The sequence below is a fragment of the Epinephelus lanceolatus genome, chromosome 9 (genome assembly GCF_041903045.1).
Source record: "Epinephelus lanceolatus isolate andai-2023 chromosome 9, ASM4190304v1, whole genome shotgun sequence".
In the NCBI taxonomy this organism is placed as follows: domain Eukaryota; kingdom Metazoa; phylum Chordata; class Actinopteri; order Perciformes; family Serranidae; genus Epinephelus; species Epinephelus lanceolatus.
This window is the reverse complement of record NC_135742.1, coordinates 27,779,640-27,798,730: the sequence shown is the minus strand read 5'-3', so window position 1 is coordinate 27,798,730 and position 19,091 is coordinate 27,779,640. Positions and strand designations below refer to the sequence as shown.

Below are 19,091 nucleotides of genomic sequence, written 5' to 3'. Positions count from 1 at the left end.
CTTCAGACTCAGTTCCCATGAAATTGGCCCTCCTTTGGCTCGGTCAGATTGCCTGCACTGTAAATGGCTTCTCTGGAGTCTGCCAAGGGCCAGAGGGGGCCGATTCAAAGACAAAAAGAGACAAAGACAGACTGACAGATCCAAAACTGCCTCACTGCCCCTGTAAACCACATTAACAATACTCTGGATTTTTGCTCAAATGTAATCCATCACAATTATGTGGGAAAGCTCGCAAAATAAATATTTTTATGTGCTTATTTTATGCTATTGACCCTCAGCTATCATGCATTTGCTGGTTGCATTATGTAAATAGTGGTGGTATGGTGCAATAACTGTCTTTCAAACAGCAAAGTGTATAAAAGTCGCAGTGGAAGGCAGCTGAAGAGCAGGCAAGTTGCCTTAAGAAGTGAAAATCAGGACAAGCAGGATGCACGGAGCAGTTACGATCAGTACGTGTAGCAGAGCGGTTACGTTTCCTCCAAAGTGACCCAGCTAGTGAAGTCATTATGCTTTCCACTCTCTCAACGGGAGGTGGGGCTTTATAGTGAAAACTTCTTCTACCCCGCTGCACAAAGACCAGTGTGCAGTCGCAGTCTCCTCCACGCTGTGAGTGCGCAGCGCCTGCACGGATCGCTCCAAATTGGAACTTAAGCCCACATTGCATGACCCCGCATAGCTTTACTGCTGTTTTCTCGGCCGTGAACGACCCTCGGTGTTCCGCTGTGGCTGTTTTCCAGCACGTAGTCCGACCCCGAAAACCGTCGGGACCAGTGAAGAGAGAAGTTGCGGGAGTGGTCTGGAAACTTTTGCCATCATGAGCTCGCAGACGGTCAACCTTGATACCTACAGCCTGTCGCTGCTCACGGCCAAAGAGGACATCATCAACCCCCGTTCCTCCACCAACTGGTAACACTGAGTGCTCTTGCGTTAAACTGCATGGGAATCCTTTTGGTGTGCATCTTAACATATAAGATTGAATGCCATTTTAAAAAATTCTGCGCTTGTAGAATGAGAAATAACAAAGACAAGACAACTTTATGAAACTTTAATGTTCTCCATCTCGTTTTACTGTCGTAGCTGTTTACGCACATCCAGGTTAGCGGTTGCGTAAGAAGAGGCTTGATTTCAATTAATCCAATGCGGGTTACAGAACTGGCCAACACAGGGACAGCACGCAACCTGGACTGTCTTTACAAGTCCAGTAAGGGCAAATGCATACAGGCTGGTTTAGTATCGACTCTCTACATCCCCTCGGAGAGCTGGCGTGAGGTGTGGATAGCCGTCCATTACGCACGCCAGGCGGCTGGTGTGGCTCAGAGCGCAGCACCTGGCCGGCGGCCCGCTGCCCTCACCGGGGCCTTGCCGCTCCATGACTTTGCTATTCTCCCCCAGGAGCTGTAAGGTTTCATTCTTTGTGCTGGGGATCATGTTTCTGTTGATGTGCTGATCTCTTGACAGGGGTTGTCTTTCAGGGAGAGGCTCTTTAATTTGACAGACAGAACGCAAGAGTACCACACACATGACTGACCAATAATACAGAATTGATGATCTATTACAGTGTCCAAGGTTATTTAAGAACAGAATCCAGGGCAGAGTCATCTTAGAACATGGATACAGAACCAGAGTTCAAGTATAAGGAAACACATGGAGTGTTTTCTCAGAGGCACTCACTCACTGCTTTAAATTTTAACATACATTTAGACTCTAGATGACTCTTAGACACATGAAAAGTTGAAATATTTCATTTATCCTGCTCTGGCAGAATATGTGAGACCATGCACGTCACGCTGTAACCTGACCACCTGACACTTGGCTTATTCTGTCCTTTTGTCACATAGTTTGGCTGGTCTGTAACCACAGTGATCTATCCATCATTTCCAAACAATACCCATCTCCCTGTCTCATTATCTTTCTCAATTTTCTTCCTCTCTTTTACTGTGTGTGTGTGGTGTTGTCATCTCCAGCCACAGACATGGGAGAATTAGATTAGATACTACAGTATGACCTGACTTTCCATGTAACTGCTCGCTTTGATGAAGTTATAGTTTAGAGAAATAGGCCAAGGCCCGAGCCCACATACACACACGTGCTCATGTGGAAGTAGAGGACTGATTCTGTCCATCTCTGTTTCATCTTCCTCTGCCTCACATCCCTCTCTGCCACAGGCTCTTCCTGCCCACTTACTTCCTACCTTCTTCCTGGCTTCTCATGACGCCATGCACACTTGATGAAATGGAATTCAGAACACTATGAGTTAACCCTGACAAGCTAAAAATCTGACATATTCTTGAATGGAAAGAAGTTCCCCATCCAGGCAGAACATGCTCAGTTTCCATTCTTTCCTGCATTTGGAAAATCTCTTAAAGTTTCCATGTTCAGTATCACTATGGAGGTTTACTCCCATGGCAACACCTCATGTTGATACTTCACTGATCCAGCAGTTTCTCATTGGAGAGCTTTTCTCTAAAGTTTCAGTGAACAACAGATCTGGATTGTGTCTTTGCCAACTCTTTGCCTGTCAAACAATCACACACACACACACACACACACACACACACACACACACACACACGATGCATCTTTCCACAACAAGCACGTGTTTGGTTGAGCTTACAAGAGAATAAAAAGAGAAAAAGACAAAAATCCCCCAGCATTCACTGAGCCCACTTTAGAGAGGCTAAATAACTCCGCTGTGACTGAATAGAGAGGTGGTAGGGGGACACGATGATGTCATGATTCCCACTGTCAAACCACCGAAACAGACCACCTCGCGTGCGTGCGTCTGTGTGTGTCGAAGGGATTTTATGTGAGTTTGCATGTGAATATATTTGTCACTGGGTGTGCATATGCTTCCTGCAGAGACTATTAAAGTGAGTTGGGGGTGTTGAGAAGTTTGCACGGAGAGGGGTAGGAGGCTTGTTTTGTTGAGCGGTCCCGCCCCCACTGTGTGGCCTTGAGGTCCCTCTGTGTATTATCTAATGACCTTGTGTCCTGAATGGGAAACAGACCCTTTGTGGGTGAGACTCAGAAGAAAAGAGGTGCAATTTCAATGCATCCTTCATTCAAATCTCTCTGCTCAACATACAGCCTTGGAGGTCTCTCCTCAGTGTCCCAGACCACTGAAGACTACAAAGTGTCTCACTTGTAGGCTGGAAACCTGCACTGTGTACATGTGTTTTGTGTTAGTGTGTGCTTTGGGAGACAGAAAGAAAAAGAAACAGTGATAATGCATGTTCCCAAGGACATTGTCTAATTCTCAGAAAATACGTCTAATTCCTAACAGCAGAAATCATGATTTATGTCCAGTTTGAAACTAATGACTCAAATAGGCACATTAAGTGAGGTCACTGTTGCTCAATTGGAAATGTATGTTAGCGACTATGCTGACATATTTCTAACGTATGTTGTAGTTTTAACACAAACTGAAAAATACTTTTAACAGTTCAATAAAAGTACCTCAGTGAATGGTTTGCTCTGCACATTTTACACTTGTTCACCTCCAATAAGACCAAAGCAGCATGCAATACCAGAGGTGTCTTCCTGCCAAGTATCAAATAGAGCAGCACCAGTTTAGCCAAGCATGATAAAGAGGAGGAGAAATCATAGAAAAATGTTTGCGCATTGTTTCGGCCTTACAGAGCATATCAGATGTGAATTCCCGTTGAGCTGTGGAGCAGTTTGACCACTAGTCATCATACTCGGGTGTAGGCTGAATCCAGACATCTGTGGGCCGTGGTGACTTTGAACACACCTTCACAGACTTCTGTGTTGCTGTCCACACTTTGAAGCTGCCTGTGCTGTGCTAAGTGTTTCACTGTGTTCTCTTGCAGGAGATTATAGTCAGCAGCCAGGGAGTGACGCATAAAGTAAATATCTGATTTCATTGTAGTAACAGAGTGATTCAGTTTATATGGAGTATTCACAGAGCAATTCATCTTGTCTTCATTCACTCTGGGTTGAAAGTCTAATTCTAGACGTAGGGCAAAATGTACTGCAGCCATATATTCAGAAAGAAAACAAGCTGCTTAGAAAATGACATTACAGTTTATTTTATATTACTAAAATGCTACATACTCTAATACAAATATCCTCCTAGATTCCTGGAAGAGATAAAAACATGAATCCTGTTTTAGCGCGACGCTTTTTGTGTGTGTTGGGGGCGGCACTTGACTCACGTCAATGATGCCGCCGGTGTGTTTTGGCCTTAAGAATTTCCTGAGAATTTCGGAAGAACAAATGTCATGCCTTCACTTGCAACTTTTTTTTTGTTTGGCAGAATGGTAGCCACAAAGTGATCTGTCATCAAATGATAATGATGACGAAACTCGAGATATTAAAGGTCCATTGTGTGGGATTTAGGAGCATCTATTGACAGAAGTGGTGTATAATATTTAACTATTATGTTATCTTTTGAGGGATTGTTGTGTTTTTGTTACCATAGAATGAGCTGTTTACATCTACATACAGAGATGGTCCTCTACCACATAGTCCGTCATGTTGTTCAACAGTAGCCCTGCAAACACAGGCTCTAGAGAGGGTCATTTGTGTTTTTGCATGTTTCCATGTTATGCACATGGGTGAAGTTTCAGTTCTCAGTACTGTTCTATGTTTAATATTGTTATGAAATAAAAAAAATAGCTGTGGCAGCACTTATTTTTAAAGGCCTCCACTTTATTGCAGTAACACTCTGTAAATAGTATCCAAGTTTTTGTTCTTTTGCTGCTGTTAGAAAAAAACTCTCTAGTATAATACAACACACCATTTAAGCTTCTGACTTCATTAATAGTCTGGCTACAGTTAATTTACCTTCATTTATCTTTTCTTTGATTTTGACAGTCTGTGGGAAACCCAAGTAATCACTTTTACTCATTCTCATCTAAGAAGCACCACGCTATCCTCTCCTCTCCAGGCCTCTGATCTCCTGTGAAGGGACTCTCCCGTTGATAAATGTCGGAGCCTTTATTTCAGCATCAGCCCGGGGTGTTTGCATTGCTGCTACTTGCCAGAACTTCCACAGGCTCATGCATGATTAACCGACACCTAAAGAGTTCCTTGCTCTAAAGTTACACGCTACATGAAATACACCTGTGGTTGTGGGGAGAGGATGGGAGGGAGAAAGGTAAAACGCAGGGCGGCCATTGTGTGTGAATGCACATGCTTAATTGCCTCTGCTTGTTTGTAGATGATCAGTATTTCCTGATTCAAGATGAAGATTATATCTACAGCAAGTCAGTTATCTTGTTTGTAAAGATAAACAACGATCATCACACAGTTATCAAGAAGTTGCTCACTGCCTAACTTCCTTGCGCAGGTTCTGCTTTTTACCCAGTTCCTTAATTATTCACAAACACCTACCTGTCAAAAAGAGACCGAATGGCACATTAATGGCAGCTGTCTACACATGAGCTGTCGTATAATCCTTATCTAGCTTGATAAAGGTTGCTGGGGCTTTGTACATTGAAACAAATTCCTCTGATCACCTGACTTTGGAATCCTGCAGATGAAAAAAACAAGCAGTCTGGTTGGTTTCCTATTGCTGCTCAGGAAAAGGCTTCAAAGACCACACATGGTGTTGTTATCAAGCTGAATGGCAACAGGACATGTTCGATTGATCCTTGATATAAATAGCATATGCTATAAATGGGAAGTCAAAGGGCGACTACAGTGGACCAATGCCCAGTCCCCTCTCTCACTATCTCTGTCCCGTCGAACTGTGTCTCTGTCTGTCTGTGCTTCCTGTGCAATACTGTGCAGTAGCTGTCTGTGATAGATCTCCAATGGTTTCCAAAGAAGCATGCATGCTATTGCTGAAAACCTTGAAGCAAAAACACACACACTATTTTGGTGTATTGCAGTTGCAGTAAGGCATAGGCCCTAAAAGCAAAAACATAGGGGCAGCCATTCACACAAGGAGCAGCAGTGAAAATCACAAAGAATTCCAGATTAGGAGAAATTTTACCCTAAGGTCACACCGCCGTTGCAAGAGCAAGCAGGACAGGAACTTGGCCCGACCTGAGTGGCTTTACTTCTTGGCTGGACACTGGGGCACTTGAGCACTAACTTGGGCTGACCAGAGTGGTGCTTGGGGCCATTCAAGTACCTGTAGTGGGGCACTAGGGCCGAAGTTAAGCATGTAAGTGTCTCATTAGGACACAGGCATATCCTGGTTGAATAAAAGTTTTTAAAAAGCGGTTGCATACCTCCAACATAGTTCCTGTTTCAAAGATGACAACAGCACTGTGTAGGTTGTGCCTTCTGCAAAAGAGTACCCTCAGCTTACCTAGTTGCTTGTGTGAGCGTGTCTGTGGGTGGCATGTTGGAAGATGATGGCTATAATAGCTGTTATATGTCTTTGTTTAGATGGATTTAGAGAATGATTCTAACAGTAATCACTAAACAACTGCTTACTACTCCTCTAAACATTGTTTTAGGTTCATTTAGGGTCTAAGATGAAGCTGCAGTGTAATAGTAGGTCTCAGGCATGATGAGACATGACTGCAGGAGTTTATACTGTACGTGTGTATTGTGTGTCTCTGTATGTTTGGGTTCCTTAGCGTGCAAACTGTTGGGTGCAAGACCACAAATTGACACCGTGTTGAAGTGTGACTTGTAATTGCCCCATAGAAGATGCAAAAGGTTGGTAATAAATGATTCATGACTTGGTGGCACTGCAGTGTTGTTATTCTTCTTGGTGTCAATTTTCTGTGTAAAGATAAACACAAAAGAGCTGCTGCCATGAAAACGTCATTGTATCTCGCAGGTGTGGCATCCCTGTTTTTATTATTGTGAATGTTTTATATAAAGATCGCTGTGAACAATAACCCTTGACGTTTTTTTGTCAGCCGTCCTCACACCTGACCTTTCTATCAAATCCTCCTTTTGTTCGTTCGAGTGCCTCGGAGCAGTTGACCTTAATCCAGATGCCCCCTGCACATTGTTTCCGCTGGAAATCTGTCCTTTTTTATGCCCACAGCAGCGACCACAACAAATATGTTATTGTTTCCCGTCGCAGTTCAAGATCAAGGCCGAGACGCTCTGCTGGAAAACTTTGGCTGCGTGTTTGTGAAACCAGATGAATTGTTCATGCAAGTGCTATGAAAAATGGAAGCTAGATTGAGCTGAATTGCTTGTTTAATCTAACTAATGAGCCTTGAGTGCATCATACGGAGTGGTATTTCCAAGGGTGTGTCAGATAGCTGACTAAAAACATCTGTATTTCAGTGTTTCTTCAAACATTGGCAAGAGGATGAATACAGTGCATGGTGTGCATGTGTTTTGGTATGTGTGTCCTACAGCCAGCTGAGGCACTTTTAGGGGAACCACAAAATGATATCACAGAAATAAAATCTTCCTCTGATATTAACTTGTGTCTTAGCTGCACAGTTTGCCAAAGATGTAATCTGTGGCACCAAGCCATCAGCACTCAAGTTCATTGCATCTCATATTATAACAGATATGAGTGTGAGCTACCTATCTTAATGTTGTCACCACGCTTGGATTGCAAACTGCTGAAGCAGGAGATAGTGAGACACAATGTTCTCTTGAGTTGCTCCCACATCTTCCAGAGTAGCTCCCACACAGCTGTTTAATTGCTGAAGAATTAACTCGGGAAAGATGGTCTGAGAATCAGGCCAAATGAGGGGTCATCTCTAAAAGATCCTTGTGGGAGAGATAACAGGTGTTTTGATGTATTTCCAGAAACAAACCAAATACGTGACATCTAGAAAATACTCTACATCATAGAAAAGTTAGGACGTGTTTTAAAAATCCATCACTTTTTTTCTGGCATCTGTAGCTGCTGAATTAGCCACAGCCTGCATGAATGTGGTAACCAAGCACACGCCGAAACATCACGTCATGTTCTGTGTTGCTGTGTCTCGTGTTTTTGCGAGCCTGCCAAGCACAACACCAGCAGCCAAGAATCTTTTGACACACGATAACATATTTATTGTTATTTCACTCTTAATTACACGGTCATGAGATCATCAGGCAGACGCACTGACACCTTCATACATATTTTATACAAGCGTGCATATACATGCAAAAACATGAAAGTGCACACACACAGACAGACTGAGCCACTTCAATAAAGACGCACCCCTTTCTCATTCCCATAGCTGTCCTGATGCTGTGAGGTATCATCACTACGCTTGCCAAGTTGCTTAAACAATTTCCTCCACTTCACCATGGTTACAAAGGAGGACCTTGGTTATAGTCATGACATTCTCAGGGTTAACTATTAGCGTCTTGCAAAGTCACACTGCAGGGCCTTGACTGGGAACTCCCCTTTCCTTTTTGCTGTCTTGTTTGTTCGCTTGCCGGTGGTGGGATTGGGCCGCGGGTGAGGAGAGCCGGGGAGCTCCGTTGTCCTGACGACCCTGGTGGGAAAGCTAGGTTGTTTGTTGAGAGAGACTGAATGAAGCTAAGGGAGATGAGTGGAGAGGGACTGAGGAGGCTGGGAAGAAGGTGCAAATGAATGGGCAAGGACACTTGGTAAGAAATATAGAGGAATAACGAGATGAGAAAGGACAACGCGTGAGAGGGAAGAGAAAGAATCGCAGTGAGTGAAGACGAGTTCAGTGGGGTGGTCTTGACGAGAGGCTGTTGAAAAGCAGAATCATTGAAGTTGGGGGAGTGATGGAGCTAAGAGGAGGGGAATGTGAGAGGACAGGTGGAGGGGTGAAGAGGAATGAGAGGAAGATCAAAGCATCAAGAGAGGCAGCAAAGAAGACGGGCCAAATTAGGTCTAAGTGGGTATGTGATACTTGAGAGAGTTTACTTTAACTGAAGGAAATGGTTGACGATAAGATGTCATCGTGTTTTTAATGGTCGCATAATAACTGTGATATAGAGACATGAGGCTGTGTGTGTGTGTGTGTGTAGCAGTGTGGGACAGCATGCACAGGAAATGCCAGAGCGATCCCAGTGGACCAAGATTTTATAGGATTTATCGTCATTCCTCTCCTCTCCTCTCCTCTCCTCCTCTCCTCTCCTCTCCTCTCCTCTCCTCTCCTCTCCTTTCCTCCCCTATAGTTCTCTGAACAAACCATATACCTCCCTTTAAGAGTCATAACAATTTACCCCATACAGACCCCTGTAATACTTTCATCAGCACACTTACCCCCAAAAACCACATACTCCTCTGCCCCCTTGGAAACCTCCAATACACTCTGGCTGTGTCCCCATTGTGCTCCATTGTTAAACGCGCCCCTCTTACCCTATCCATTTATACCTATCTACATCCCCTGGTGCCTTTCATTGCTTTCCCCAGTGTGAACCCTATCTTTGAGTGGCTTTCTCTAACCTGAATAGACTGGTGCTCCGTCTCCATGTGCCCCATCACTCTTAAGCCCACACCCTCCTGTCATTAAACTTCCTGCACTCATCTTATTCTAAACCCTAAAAAAAGAAAAAAAAAAAGATTTCACCACTGTTTCAGCCCCAAGCACTGCTGTCTTTTATTAACAAAGTCAAAAACTGGGCAAGACCGAAAATGCTTTATCTTACTTTAGCTGTATGTTTGAGTAATGTCATATATCTCTCTCACTGCACAGTGTGTGCACAGGGAGGGCCACGTCAGCTCTGCTTACACATTTTAGTCAGAGGGGAAAAACTTTTATTATGTAGTAATATTTAATAAAGGTTTTTGATTATCTTAACTCCAGTGCTGCATTCTCTAATGCAAATGCTCAGGTTGATTTTAGAAATAGGAAAGTTCAGGCAGGTAACTCAGCTCACATCTCAGCTACATCAGCTGATCTCAAACAGCTCAATCAACTGATTGATGGAAGGGAGTCAGCTGATAGATCACATGATTCCTTTCTATGCAACCAGTTGGCAAATCTCATTCAAGGCGCCCTATTTAAACTGCTCTGGTCTGCCTACTGTTGCTGCTTCCTCTGCAAGCCCCTTTGCAACTCGCCTCCACCCCAGCTCCTCCTTTTTATGTTGTGTCTGACTTATCAGTGTCATTTCTGTTTGTCATTGATGCTGGCTCTGTTTGGGAGGTCTTTACTGCTGCTCTCCTTGCCTTAAGCTTTCCATGTAGGCACATGGAAGGGCAGGGAGGTTTGCTTTCTCTGCCTCAAGCTTTCCTCATTTGCACATGGAAGGGCAGTGAGGTGTGCTCTCTCCACCTAATGCTTTCCATGTAGGCGTGTGGAAGAGTCTTTCTGCATAGGCCTAGGAAAGGCAGAGAGGCCCCAGAACAGAGCCAACCGCCAAATATAATACTGCAAATGGAAATAAAGTTTTCTTTGACTAAAGTGTTCCTGACTGAATTATGTTTAGTGCTGAGTGTTGACTTGGAGTTGAGTTGTGCCTTTGAGTGAAAACATACCTGCATCATCTCTGTGAACAGCTCACGTTTGACACACAACCGGGGGGGTACTAGACTCTTTCTCCTTGCTGAATTGATGTCCAATAGCTTTGAAAAACAAGGTATGGTTTTTGTGAATCCAGTGAAACTGAGCTGCTCCAAGCTTCAAGTTGTTGTGGTCATAAATGTTGCTCTCTCATTCTGTGTCATTCAGACACTCACCTATACTGACAGACACTTGCCTGTATGGAAAATGCAGATTATATTACACAGAGAGAAATGTGGAAGCTAAGTAATTCGTACACGTTCAGCTCTATTTACACAGTGACTGACTAGTGTTATCTGTGGATGAACTCATGGCTGTAACATGAGACCAACTGTTGTCCGTGCACCACTCCACCTACAACCTCCCAGTTCATCACCTGATGACATGTTCACTCCCATTCAGCTGTGTCTCAGTTGACGTGATAATGCTGTGTGCTTGTTGCAAGTTTTGAGACATTTTGAATCAACGACTAACATACAGCAGCATGCTATTTGTCCCCCTTTCTGTCTTTGTCCATCCCCCGCTCTTTTCCATCTGCCTCAACACACAGAGGGCTGTTTTCTCTCACTGGGCCTTGGCACTGATTTAATTACTTATTTGTTTAGTTTGTCATATTCTAAACTTCTCTGGCTCTGTGTTTTGCTGAGAACAGACATTTTCCTCCCTCCTCTCCTCCTGTCAGCATTCCATCCTGTCTCTCCCTCTGCCCCTCACTGCCTCACCCCCCACTGACTGATATTGTATGCACTGTGTTGTTATCTTTTTTTTTTGTACTTTTATAACCCAAGTTCTCCTACATTTAGTCTAGCTACAGTTTCTGCTCTTTCTTATAATTTGGTGCTCCATCGCCTCTGTCATTTCTCCCACTATTTACCATTCTCTTCAGGCCAAATAGCTTCAGTGGTCTGTAATAGTCTCCAGGGGTGTCTGCTGTGTCCTCCACCCAGTCAAACACCATACAGATCAGTCAGTGTTACTCAGAGGGTGGATCTGAGCAAGTAGTCTTATGGGTCAAATAGGCAGTCAGCTTATACTTCATATTGACTTGCGCAGCTGTCATCAAAGGAGGAGTTAAACATGATTTATCAACAGTATGAGCATTTCTCCATCAATGCAACATAATAAAAGCAAAGACATACTTTCATGCTTACAAAGTGCAGGTTACTGTAAGTTCTCCTTTTCAATACATGCATGTAGATCATTTTAGAGTTGAGTTTTACATTCATTTTTGAGGAAAACACCTAAGATAATCCAAATCTTTGTGACGGTTGGACTAAAACGAGGTCACATTTCCACCCCAGCATGTCTCAACATCCTGCAGGCCAACTGTCAAAGTTTTCAAAAGTATTTGAAACATGCAAAGCAAGCAGTGGTTTTTGCATTACTTTGCTCTGGAGTCACTCAAGTTTACTCAGTTGGTAGATTTCTGTTGATACAGTGAGACTTTTTAAAATATGTGTATAAAAAGTACCTCAGTTGTACATTAGCACAATAGCAGAGCCTCACATTGGCCAGGTGTTTCATTTAAATTCCATTAATTCAGAAGTGTTTCTATGGATTCATGTTTGATCCAGAAGTTTTGTGTGGATCTGAACTGTCAGGGTGTGAGGTGAAGCTTTTCAAAAACTTTTTTGTTTGTTGCGATTATGGTACTATTACTGTAGGCACCTGGATTAAACACAAGTTGAAGATCAAGTTTTTTTGTTGTGAAATGTCACGGAAACATAGTGGGTTTAACAGATGCATTGTTCCCCGTGTGGCATCAGTTTCACTATTAAAATGGAAAACTCTAAAGTGTTTATTCTCAGAGAGTATAAGTCTTTCGTCTGCAGTAACACTGCTGTAATTTATTACACCTAATTAAACCCTAATGTAGAACATTGACTGAATTAAACTCAGTGTGTGTGTGTGTGTGTGTGTGTGTGTCTGTGTAGCTGTGTGTGTGTTTCCAGTAGGATATCCTGACAGTTTGGCAAGTGTTAATGCTGTTGATTGGGACTTGGCACGGTTTGGTTATTGGATCAAGGTTTCTGTACTAGGCACTACTGTCACATCATAACCGAAATGTCGAGCCGCTGCCAGAGGTTTACATAAAGCCTTTTCCTGGAGCCAGATTTACTGCTGACACAATAATACCTGTGGCATAGACCAGACACAGACTGGAGTTTGACAGCATATGTTTTAAAATGAAAACATACTCCTGCTTATTATTTCTAGCACAAACGATGATTTCTTTGTACACTGCCCTTGCCGCGGCGCATTACTTGAATCCCATCTCAGTGGGAGAGCATTGTCTTCAGTTGAAATGACAGCAAAAGGATATTGCACCTTACTTGACAAACCACATAGTGCTTGCGAATGTTTGGCTTGTTCATGTGTAACTTCACGCCACAAACATCGCCTTAGTGATTTTCTTTGGTTTCTGTCTGTTCTGCCTTGTCACTCTATCAACAACATTGTTTTCCAATGAGTGATACATTCAAATGTAAATTATATTTCCATTTTTAATTAATAACCAAGATACGTTTCATATAAAATATAATTTTAAATGGTCTTTTAGGAGACTTCAGTGCTGTGTTTCAATCCCCTGCTGCTCAGCAGCTCGTATTAAGGGGCCCTGTTGCTTGGTTTGCAGGGATTACAGTGGTTACAGCTCACTCTCTGTAGGGCACCTGACTGAATCCTCTGTGGCCAGCTGCCATGAGCATGAGAACCAAGACTACCCCTTTTCTGCGTGCTTCTCCCCTCTCTGTTTTCTTTGCGACATTCTTCTCTTATTACCTGCTTTTCAAGAGACACTGTCACATCCTTTCTCTCCCTTGCTCCCTCCTAACCCTGTCTCTGTTTTTCTGGCACTCTTTCGGCAAGTGGGATATTTAATAAGCACAGAGAGGTGTTCACATAAACATCAACCCTCAGCAGCACTCTACATCATTCTGACATCCATGTTTGATCACTTAATGAGGGGCCAAAGAGAAAAGCACCCATTGGGTCACTGCGGTTTTAAGCACTGGGGATTGTGGGGGATTTTTGACAGTCCTTATTCCATGTGTAGGTTTTTTTGAAGCAGAACAATATAAAAACAAATGGCACTTTTCTTTATTTAAAGTGTCTATGTTTCCTAGCAACGTCTGTCACCACATTACAATAGTCCGTGCCTGTGGTCTACCATGCCACGTTTTTCAGTCATGATGTTTACAGTGATGCATCACCTTGGAGCACACTGTACCGCTCAAGCCAGACAAATGTGCCATTCTTTCCTTTTCCTGTTCTCTACTTCTTTGTATCAAATGGCCTAACACTCTCTTCGCTCCGTCACTTCCTGTCTCTTACTCACATTTCTCAACCTCTACCCATAAACCTCCACATGTCTCTGCAGTCCAGACGGACGTAGGAATGTGTGCACCGCTGGGGTCGCTGCATGGACAATATATGAGTAACATGCCGGACAAGGGGGGGGAAAATGACTTTTTCAGCAGTCGGGTCTGGCTGGACTTTTTTTGCCCATGTTTGGCGAGAGGAAATGAGCGCTGTGCGCTGTGGGGACGTCTCTGAGTTCCCCACTCCAGCACAGACAGAGAGGTAGACAGAGAGACTAAAAATAGCACTGGGAGCCCAGGTCAGCTTTGAGCCAAGAGTGAGAAGTTGGGGGCTGATGGGGGGAGGGGAGAAAAAGACATATGACATAAAATGAAATGAACAGAAGGGGGCTTGTGGAAAGGTAGATGAGAATGCAAATCTGAAAGAAGTTAGAGCATGAAATAAGCATTGAAATGACTCGACTGTTAAAATCACAGGTCTTGACAAATGCCTTGCAGGAGAGTTGGCGGGACCACTGGGGATGTGTGTGAAATATGTGGAAGAGTAAGGGGAAGAAGGAACGACAGAGCGATCTGATGGAGAGCCTAATCTGGGCAGTGAATCCTGGTGGGAGCTTCCAGCCTCTCATCCATTTTCTCATATCTTTCTCTTCATGCGCAGTTTATCATATCGCAACAGCGTGCATAACCACAAATCTCTCATATCTCCCCCGCTGGCAAAGATGGAATGAATAAATGACCCATGAGCCCACAAGATCCTCCTCTCAGAGAGACACGAAGGGTAGGAAGTGTGGAGTCGAGGGAGAAAAGATGAGGATGAGATATTGCTCTGGTTTGTGAAAGAGGTATGTTGTGCTACGGGATTTAAAGCAGGAGGGGAAGAAATATGTGTTGTAGGAGACGGGGGTCACAATAATGAATTTAGTAGTAATGATGGTGAGATATCAACGGAATATATGGAGAGAGAAGGCATAGTGAAGTGAACAAGAAATATGACAAATAGTTATTGGTTCTGGTGCTCAATATACACTCTCAATGACTCGTTTTGCTCTCTCTTATTGTATAACAACACACAAATACAATGAAATGCAATTCCCAAGAGCATCAAAACAAAATTGGATGAGAGCGCAAAATAAGAAAATCTACTGATGTCTCGCCAGAAATGACAACACGAGAGAAGTGTGTGCATTGTGTTCAAGCATTTCCTGGATATTACCACACTGAAATGGTTCATAGTGTAGCCTGGTGTAGTGGAATGCCTGAATAAGTGAAAACAAGGCCTTCTCCAGCACAGCTCCCCATCTGCTTCTGTTATGTTCATCTTGAAATGGTAGAGCGGAGCATGTTTAGAGGTATTACAGGGGCTCTGGTAGTCCAAAACAAACAGTCCCTATTGTTGCTGGCTCAGGCTTATAGTATATTTGGTGTGTGCGCGTTTTTGTCTGTGTTTATGTACTGTATGTACGCCTTTGTGTCTGTATACTCAGAGATAAATGGCTGTTTATTTGTTTTATAGCTGCACTGAGTGGTTGGCTGTGGTAATGATGCACAGATTTCATTCCTCATTGTTAGTTGCCTTAAAAAAAACAACAAAAAACTTGATGTTGTTTCAGATTGTGCCATCTTCTCTTCTCTTCTCTTCTCTTCTCTTCTCTTCTCTTCTCCTATTCTTCTCCTATTCTTCTCCACCCCTCTGTCCCTCCCTCCCTCTCTCAGAGCTGAGGTCATAGCTGGCTGAGTTTGGAGGTGGGTTGGAGTACAGACATAAGAGAGTCTGTTTTTCTCATCAGTCAGTGTAGCGCTCAAGAAACCTACATGTGTGAAGGAATGGGGGTCTATCTGCTCTCTTAGTTAGGGGAGATTTTACAACTATGAAATGCTGCTGCTGTAACAGAACAGTCACAAAGCTCATCAAGTAGAGAGAGAGAGATGGCCATCCAGTTGTCTTACTTGGATGTGGCATATCGTGGGTCAGCTACAAAAGAGTGACCTCAGAACTGTTTTGTCTTGCTCAGCTACACTTGGTTATACACTTGTAATGTGAACCTGACCCTTAAATGGAAACCTGACCCCACTGACCATTTGTATATCAATTACAGACTACACTCTTTTTCAGTTGTTGAATTAAACTCACAGGGGCCTACATTTACAGTAACAACAGCAAAACTTTACAGTAAGTTACAGTAAAACATCCGTTTACAAACTCTTACACAACTTGTGCAGTATAATACAAGTCTCATTTATCCAGTCGTATGCTCAGTACATCCTAAAAACATGCATTTTTGTATATGTTTGGGAAGAACTAAGCATATAAATAAATGAGATTTGGATTATACTGCACGAGTTGTGTGAGAGTTTGTGAGAATTTTCTCCATGTTCCGATTCTTCCCTCAACGCAATACAGGGTGAGTAACTGATAAACAAATGGTCATTTCAAGGGTGAAGTACTCCTTCCACAGTCTGTGTGGTCAGTGCTGAAGGAGCACCATCCCTCTGTACTCACTCCACCACACTGTTGGCATATCCAGATTATCAATCAGTGGTTCACCACCGGGTTTGACATTATCCTCAGTTACAGTAAATAGCAGTGCAGAAGAAGCATGGCTTTAAAAGCTTGTTATATTCACAACTGTGAACTTTTGCGGGCCTTCTTGTCAAAGATAATCCATTCATTTCATGTCAGCAGCGAGGATTCACTGAACCGTAGAAATACTATAATAGCAGGTTTCATTTAAATTTCAACCCTGCAGATAATCTTTTGATAAAACCAAAACAGTTCTTTCAGAGAAAGTATAGAAAAGGCTGAGGATGGTAACTTGATCCCCTCAATAAACTTTATTGTGCCAGTGCATTTCAGCGATATGTGTCCTCCCTCGGGGCATAATAATGAAGTTTATTACAAAGTGATCAGGTCCCATTTATACTTACAGAAACCGATTTCATAGATCTTAACCATTTCTTACTTTGGTTGCTTTTGTAAAATATTGCATTTGTGAACCCGTCGACCTTGTTTGTGTCCAAGACAGGGATTACCGTAAGTAAAGTCCTGAGGAGAAAAATGCCTGAAAATAGGATCTTTGCAAACTCCACCTCAGTCAAAGCCCTGGCGGAACAAAGAGTCTCCCACAGCACAGTGTATCCTCGTGTGCAAGCCTGTTCCCTGTGGGTGGAGAATTTGCACATGCAATTAAGACTCCTTCAGAGGCACAGCAACCTTCGACCTTGACTGCTCGTGAATGGTGACCTTTAGGAATGTCTTGAGGACCAAGGATCAGTAAATGTGAGGTGGTGTCTGAGCTCTGGATGCTGGTAAAGTTAATGAGGGAGTGGAGTAAGTTGTTGCTATAGTTTTGTGGCTAATCCCTGAGACGTGAATGATCTAGGTAAGCCTTGGCAATGTGGAGAAAATGAAATATAATAATATTTTTGATCGAATATCAATATTGTGGGGTTGACTGTTGGTGCTTTTACAAAAGATTTACACAGTAAGATTTTTGATAAATAATCCGTAATGTGGATATAATGACTAAGTGGGTAAAGGCAATGATAGATCAGCTGAAACAGTTCAGAAAATTACATTATTTTACTGTAATTCAGCCTTTAAAACAAAGAGAAGACAACACTTGAGATGTTACAATATCCAAAGTCTGAGATGATATCTAGTCTCATATCACAGCATTGATTTAATATCAATATATTGCCTAGTCAAAGATACAGCTGACACAAAACTTACGCAGCACTGGAACGCCCTGGTGAATCTTTCTTTCTTTTTTGATTTAAAAATACTTGGTTTTGCTTGATAATATGCTAGATATACACCTGTCCCCATTATCAGCACAATAAAAAGAATCTAAAAAAGAAAGAAGAGAGAACAGTTACAGTTTCAGCTGTGCAGGGCTGGCGTGCAGCTGGTTCAACAGGGCGCACAATATGGTTATTGTGCCCTCAGCACACTCACACACACATACCAATTGACTTTCGTCGCTCTTTGTTCTTTGGACAGAGACTTGTTGTCCCAGGAAAAAATAACAGAGTCATTCAGAGATGCTAACTGAGTTAGCCGGACAGTTGTCAGCCTTTATGCCAAACTGCTGTTGTTTTTACTGTCGACTTTTATAGTAGGCTTAAATGTTTTAAACTAATACATTGTTTTTTTCGCTCCCTCTCTGTCTCTGTGTCTCATTCTCACTGTCTCTCACTCTCTCTCTCCCTCCACCCGCCACACATCCACAAACACAGACCGTTCACCTTTGGCCCGCTGTAATAGCTGCTCATGGCCTTACACTCTTGCTACCCAGCTCCAGATGTTATTGACACACCCCCAGGAGTCCACCAGAGACAAGTTTACACAGACACACAGTCAGACACAGAAACGCTTCTATACTTACACACACAATAAGCTTTAACAATTCATCTCTCTGCAGGCCGCCTCGTAAAATCACTTACACTCACAAACACATTTACCCCCAGTTGTGCTTCAAACACACACATGAATCAGGATTATATTGGAAGCATGTCATGTCAAATAGCATATGGGTATCATTTTTTACTCTGAACTAGTGGTATAGATAACAGCCAGGAAGATGTGTAGCATAACAAGTACCATAGTATGAATCCCATTTGTCTTGAATTTTGCTGAATATGAAGTGACACATTCTGCAACAAAGCGAACACTTCACTCAATAACTCTGCACGTAGTTTGTTCAGCAGTGGAGTTATATCTTGCTGGTCTCATGCAAACACATCATGAGTTGTTGAGTTGCCACAGTGACCTGCAGTCTGACTGACTGAAGGGTGCGGTAGGACAGGTTTTCACCTGCAAAATGTCAAAAACCCTGTAGCTGTGAACAGCACTGACTGCATTTATTTAACATTCAGGAGCCATCCATCTGTGAGGCGAACACTGAGAATGTGCTGCCGAGCGCCTTCCTGTTTTACGCATGTACTGTGAAGACCTCTGGGAAAGCAAAAAAAGTGAACAAGTGCATGTGTCACAGTTGAGGAGAATTCATTTTTGCCGGCGCATTGTAGAGATGCTTTGTGCTGCGGGGAAGCTTGTTATGGCTTAAGACAAAATATGTGCAGTAAAACATCTGGCTATGCATGTGTGTGTCCCATGCACAATGCAAGACTGAACACATGGCGTACCCAGCTGTCCACCCACGCACGCTTGGATATGAATGTTTTGGATGATCCATAACTATTGGGCACACAGGAATCAAACAAGTAGTCGTTCAATCCTGAAAAATCAACCTGTGTTTTGATGACAGTCTTCATTACCTGCGCCAAGGAGGTTATGTTTCGGGTTCAGTTTGTTGTTTGCCTGTCAGCAGGATTACAGAAACTACTGGCCCCACTAGTTACAAACATGTCTGTTATGTCTTTATCACTCACATTTCTCAGTAGC

General features: G+C 43.0%; 1 protein-coding gene across 1 annotated transcript in view; it reads left to right on the top strand.

Moving 5' to 3' along the window:
• Positions 1–549: 549 nt before the first annotated feature.
• Positions 550–19,091, top strand: part of LOC117252808 (uncharacterized) — a 35,003-nt gene continuing 16,461 nt past the window's right edge. The window contains 2 exon segments of the mRNA XM_033620006.2: positions 550–795; positions 798–906. Coding sequence (XP_033475897.2) covers positions 663–795; positions 798–906 — 242 coding nt within the window. The 5' untranslated portion in view covers positions 550–662.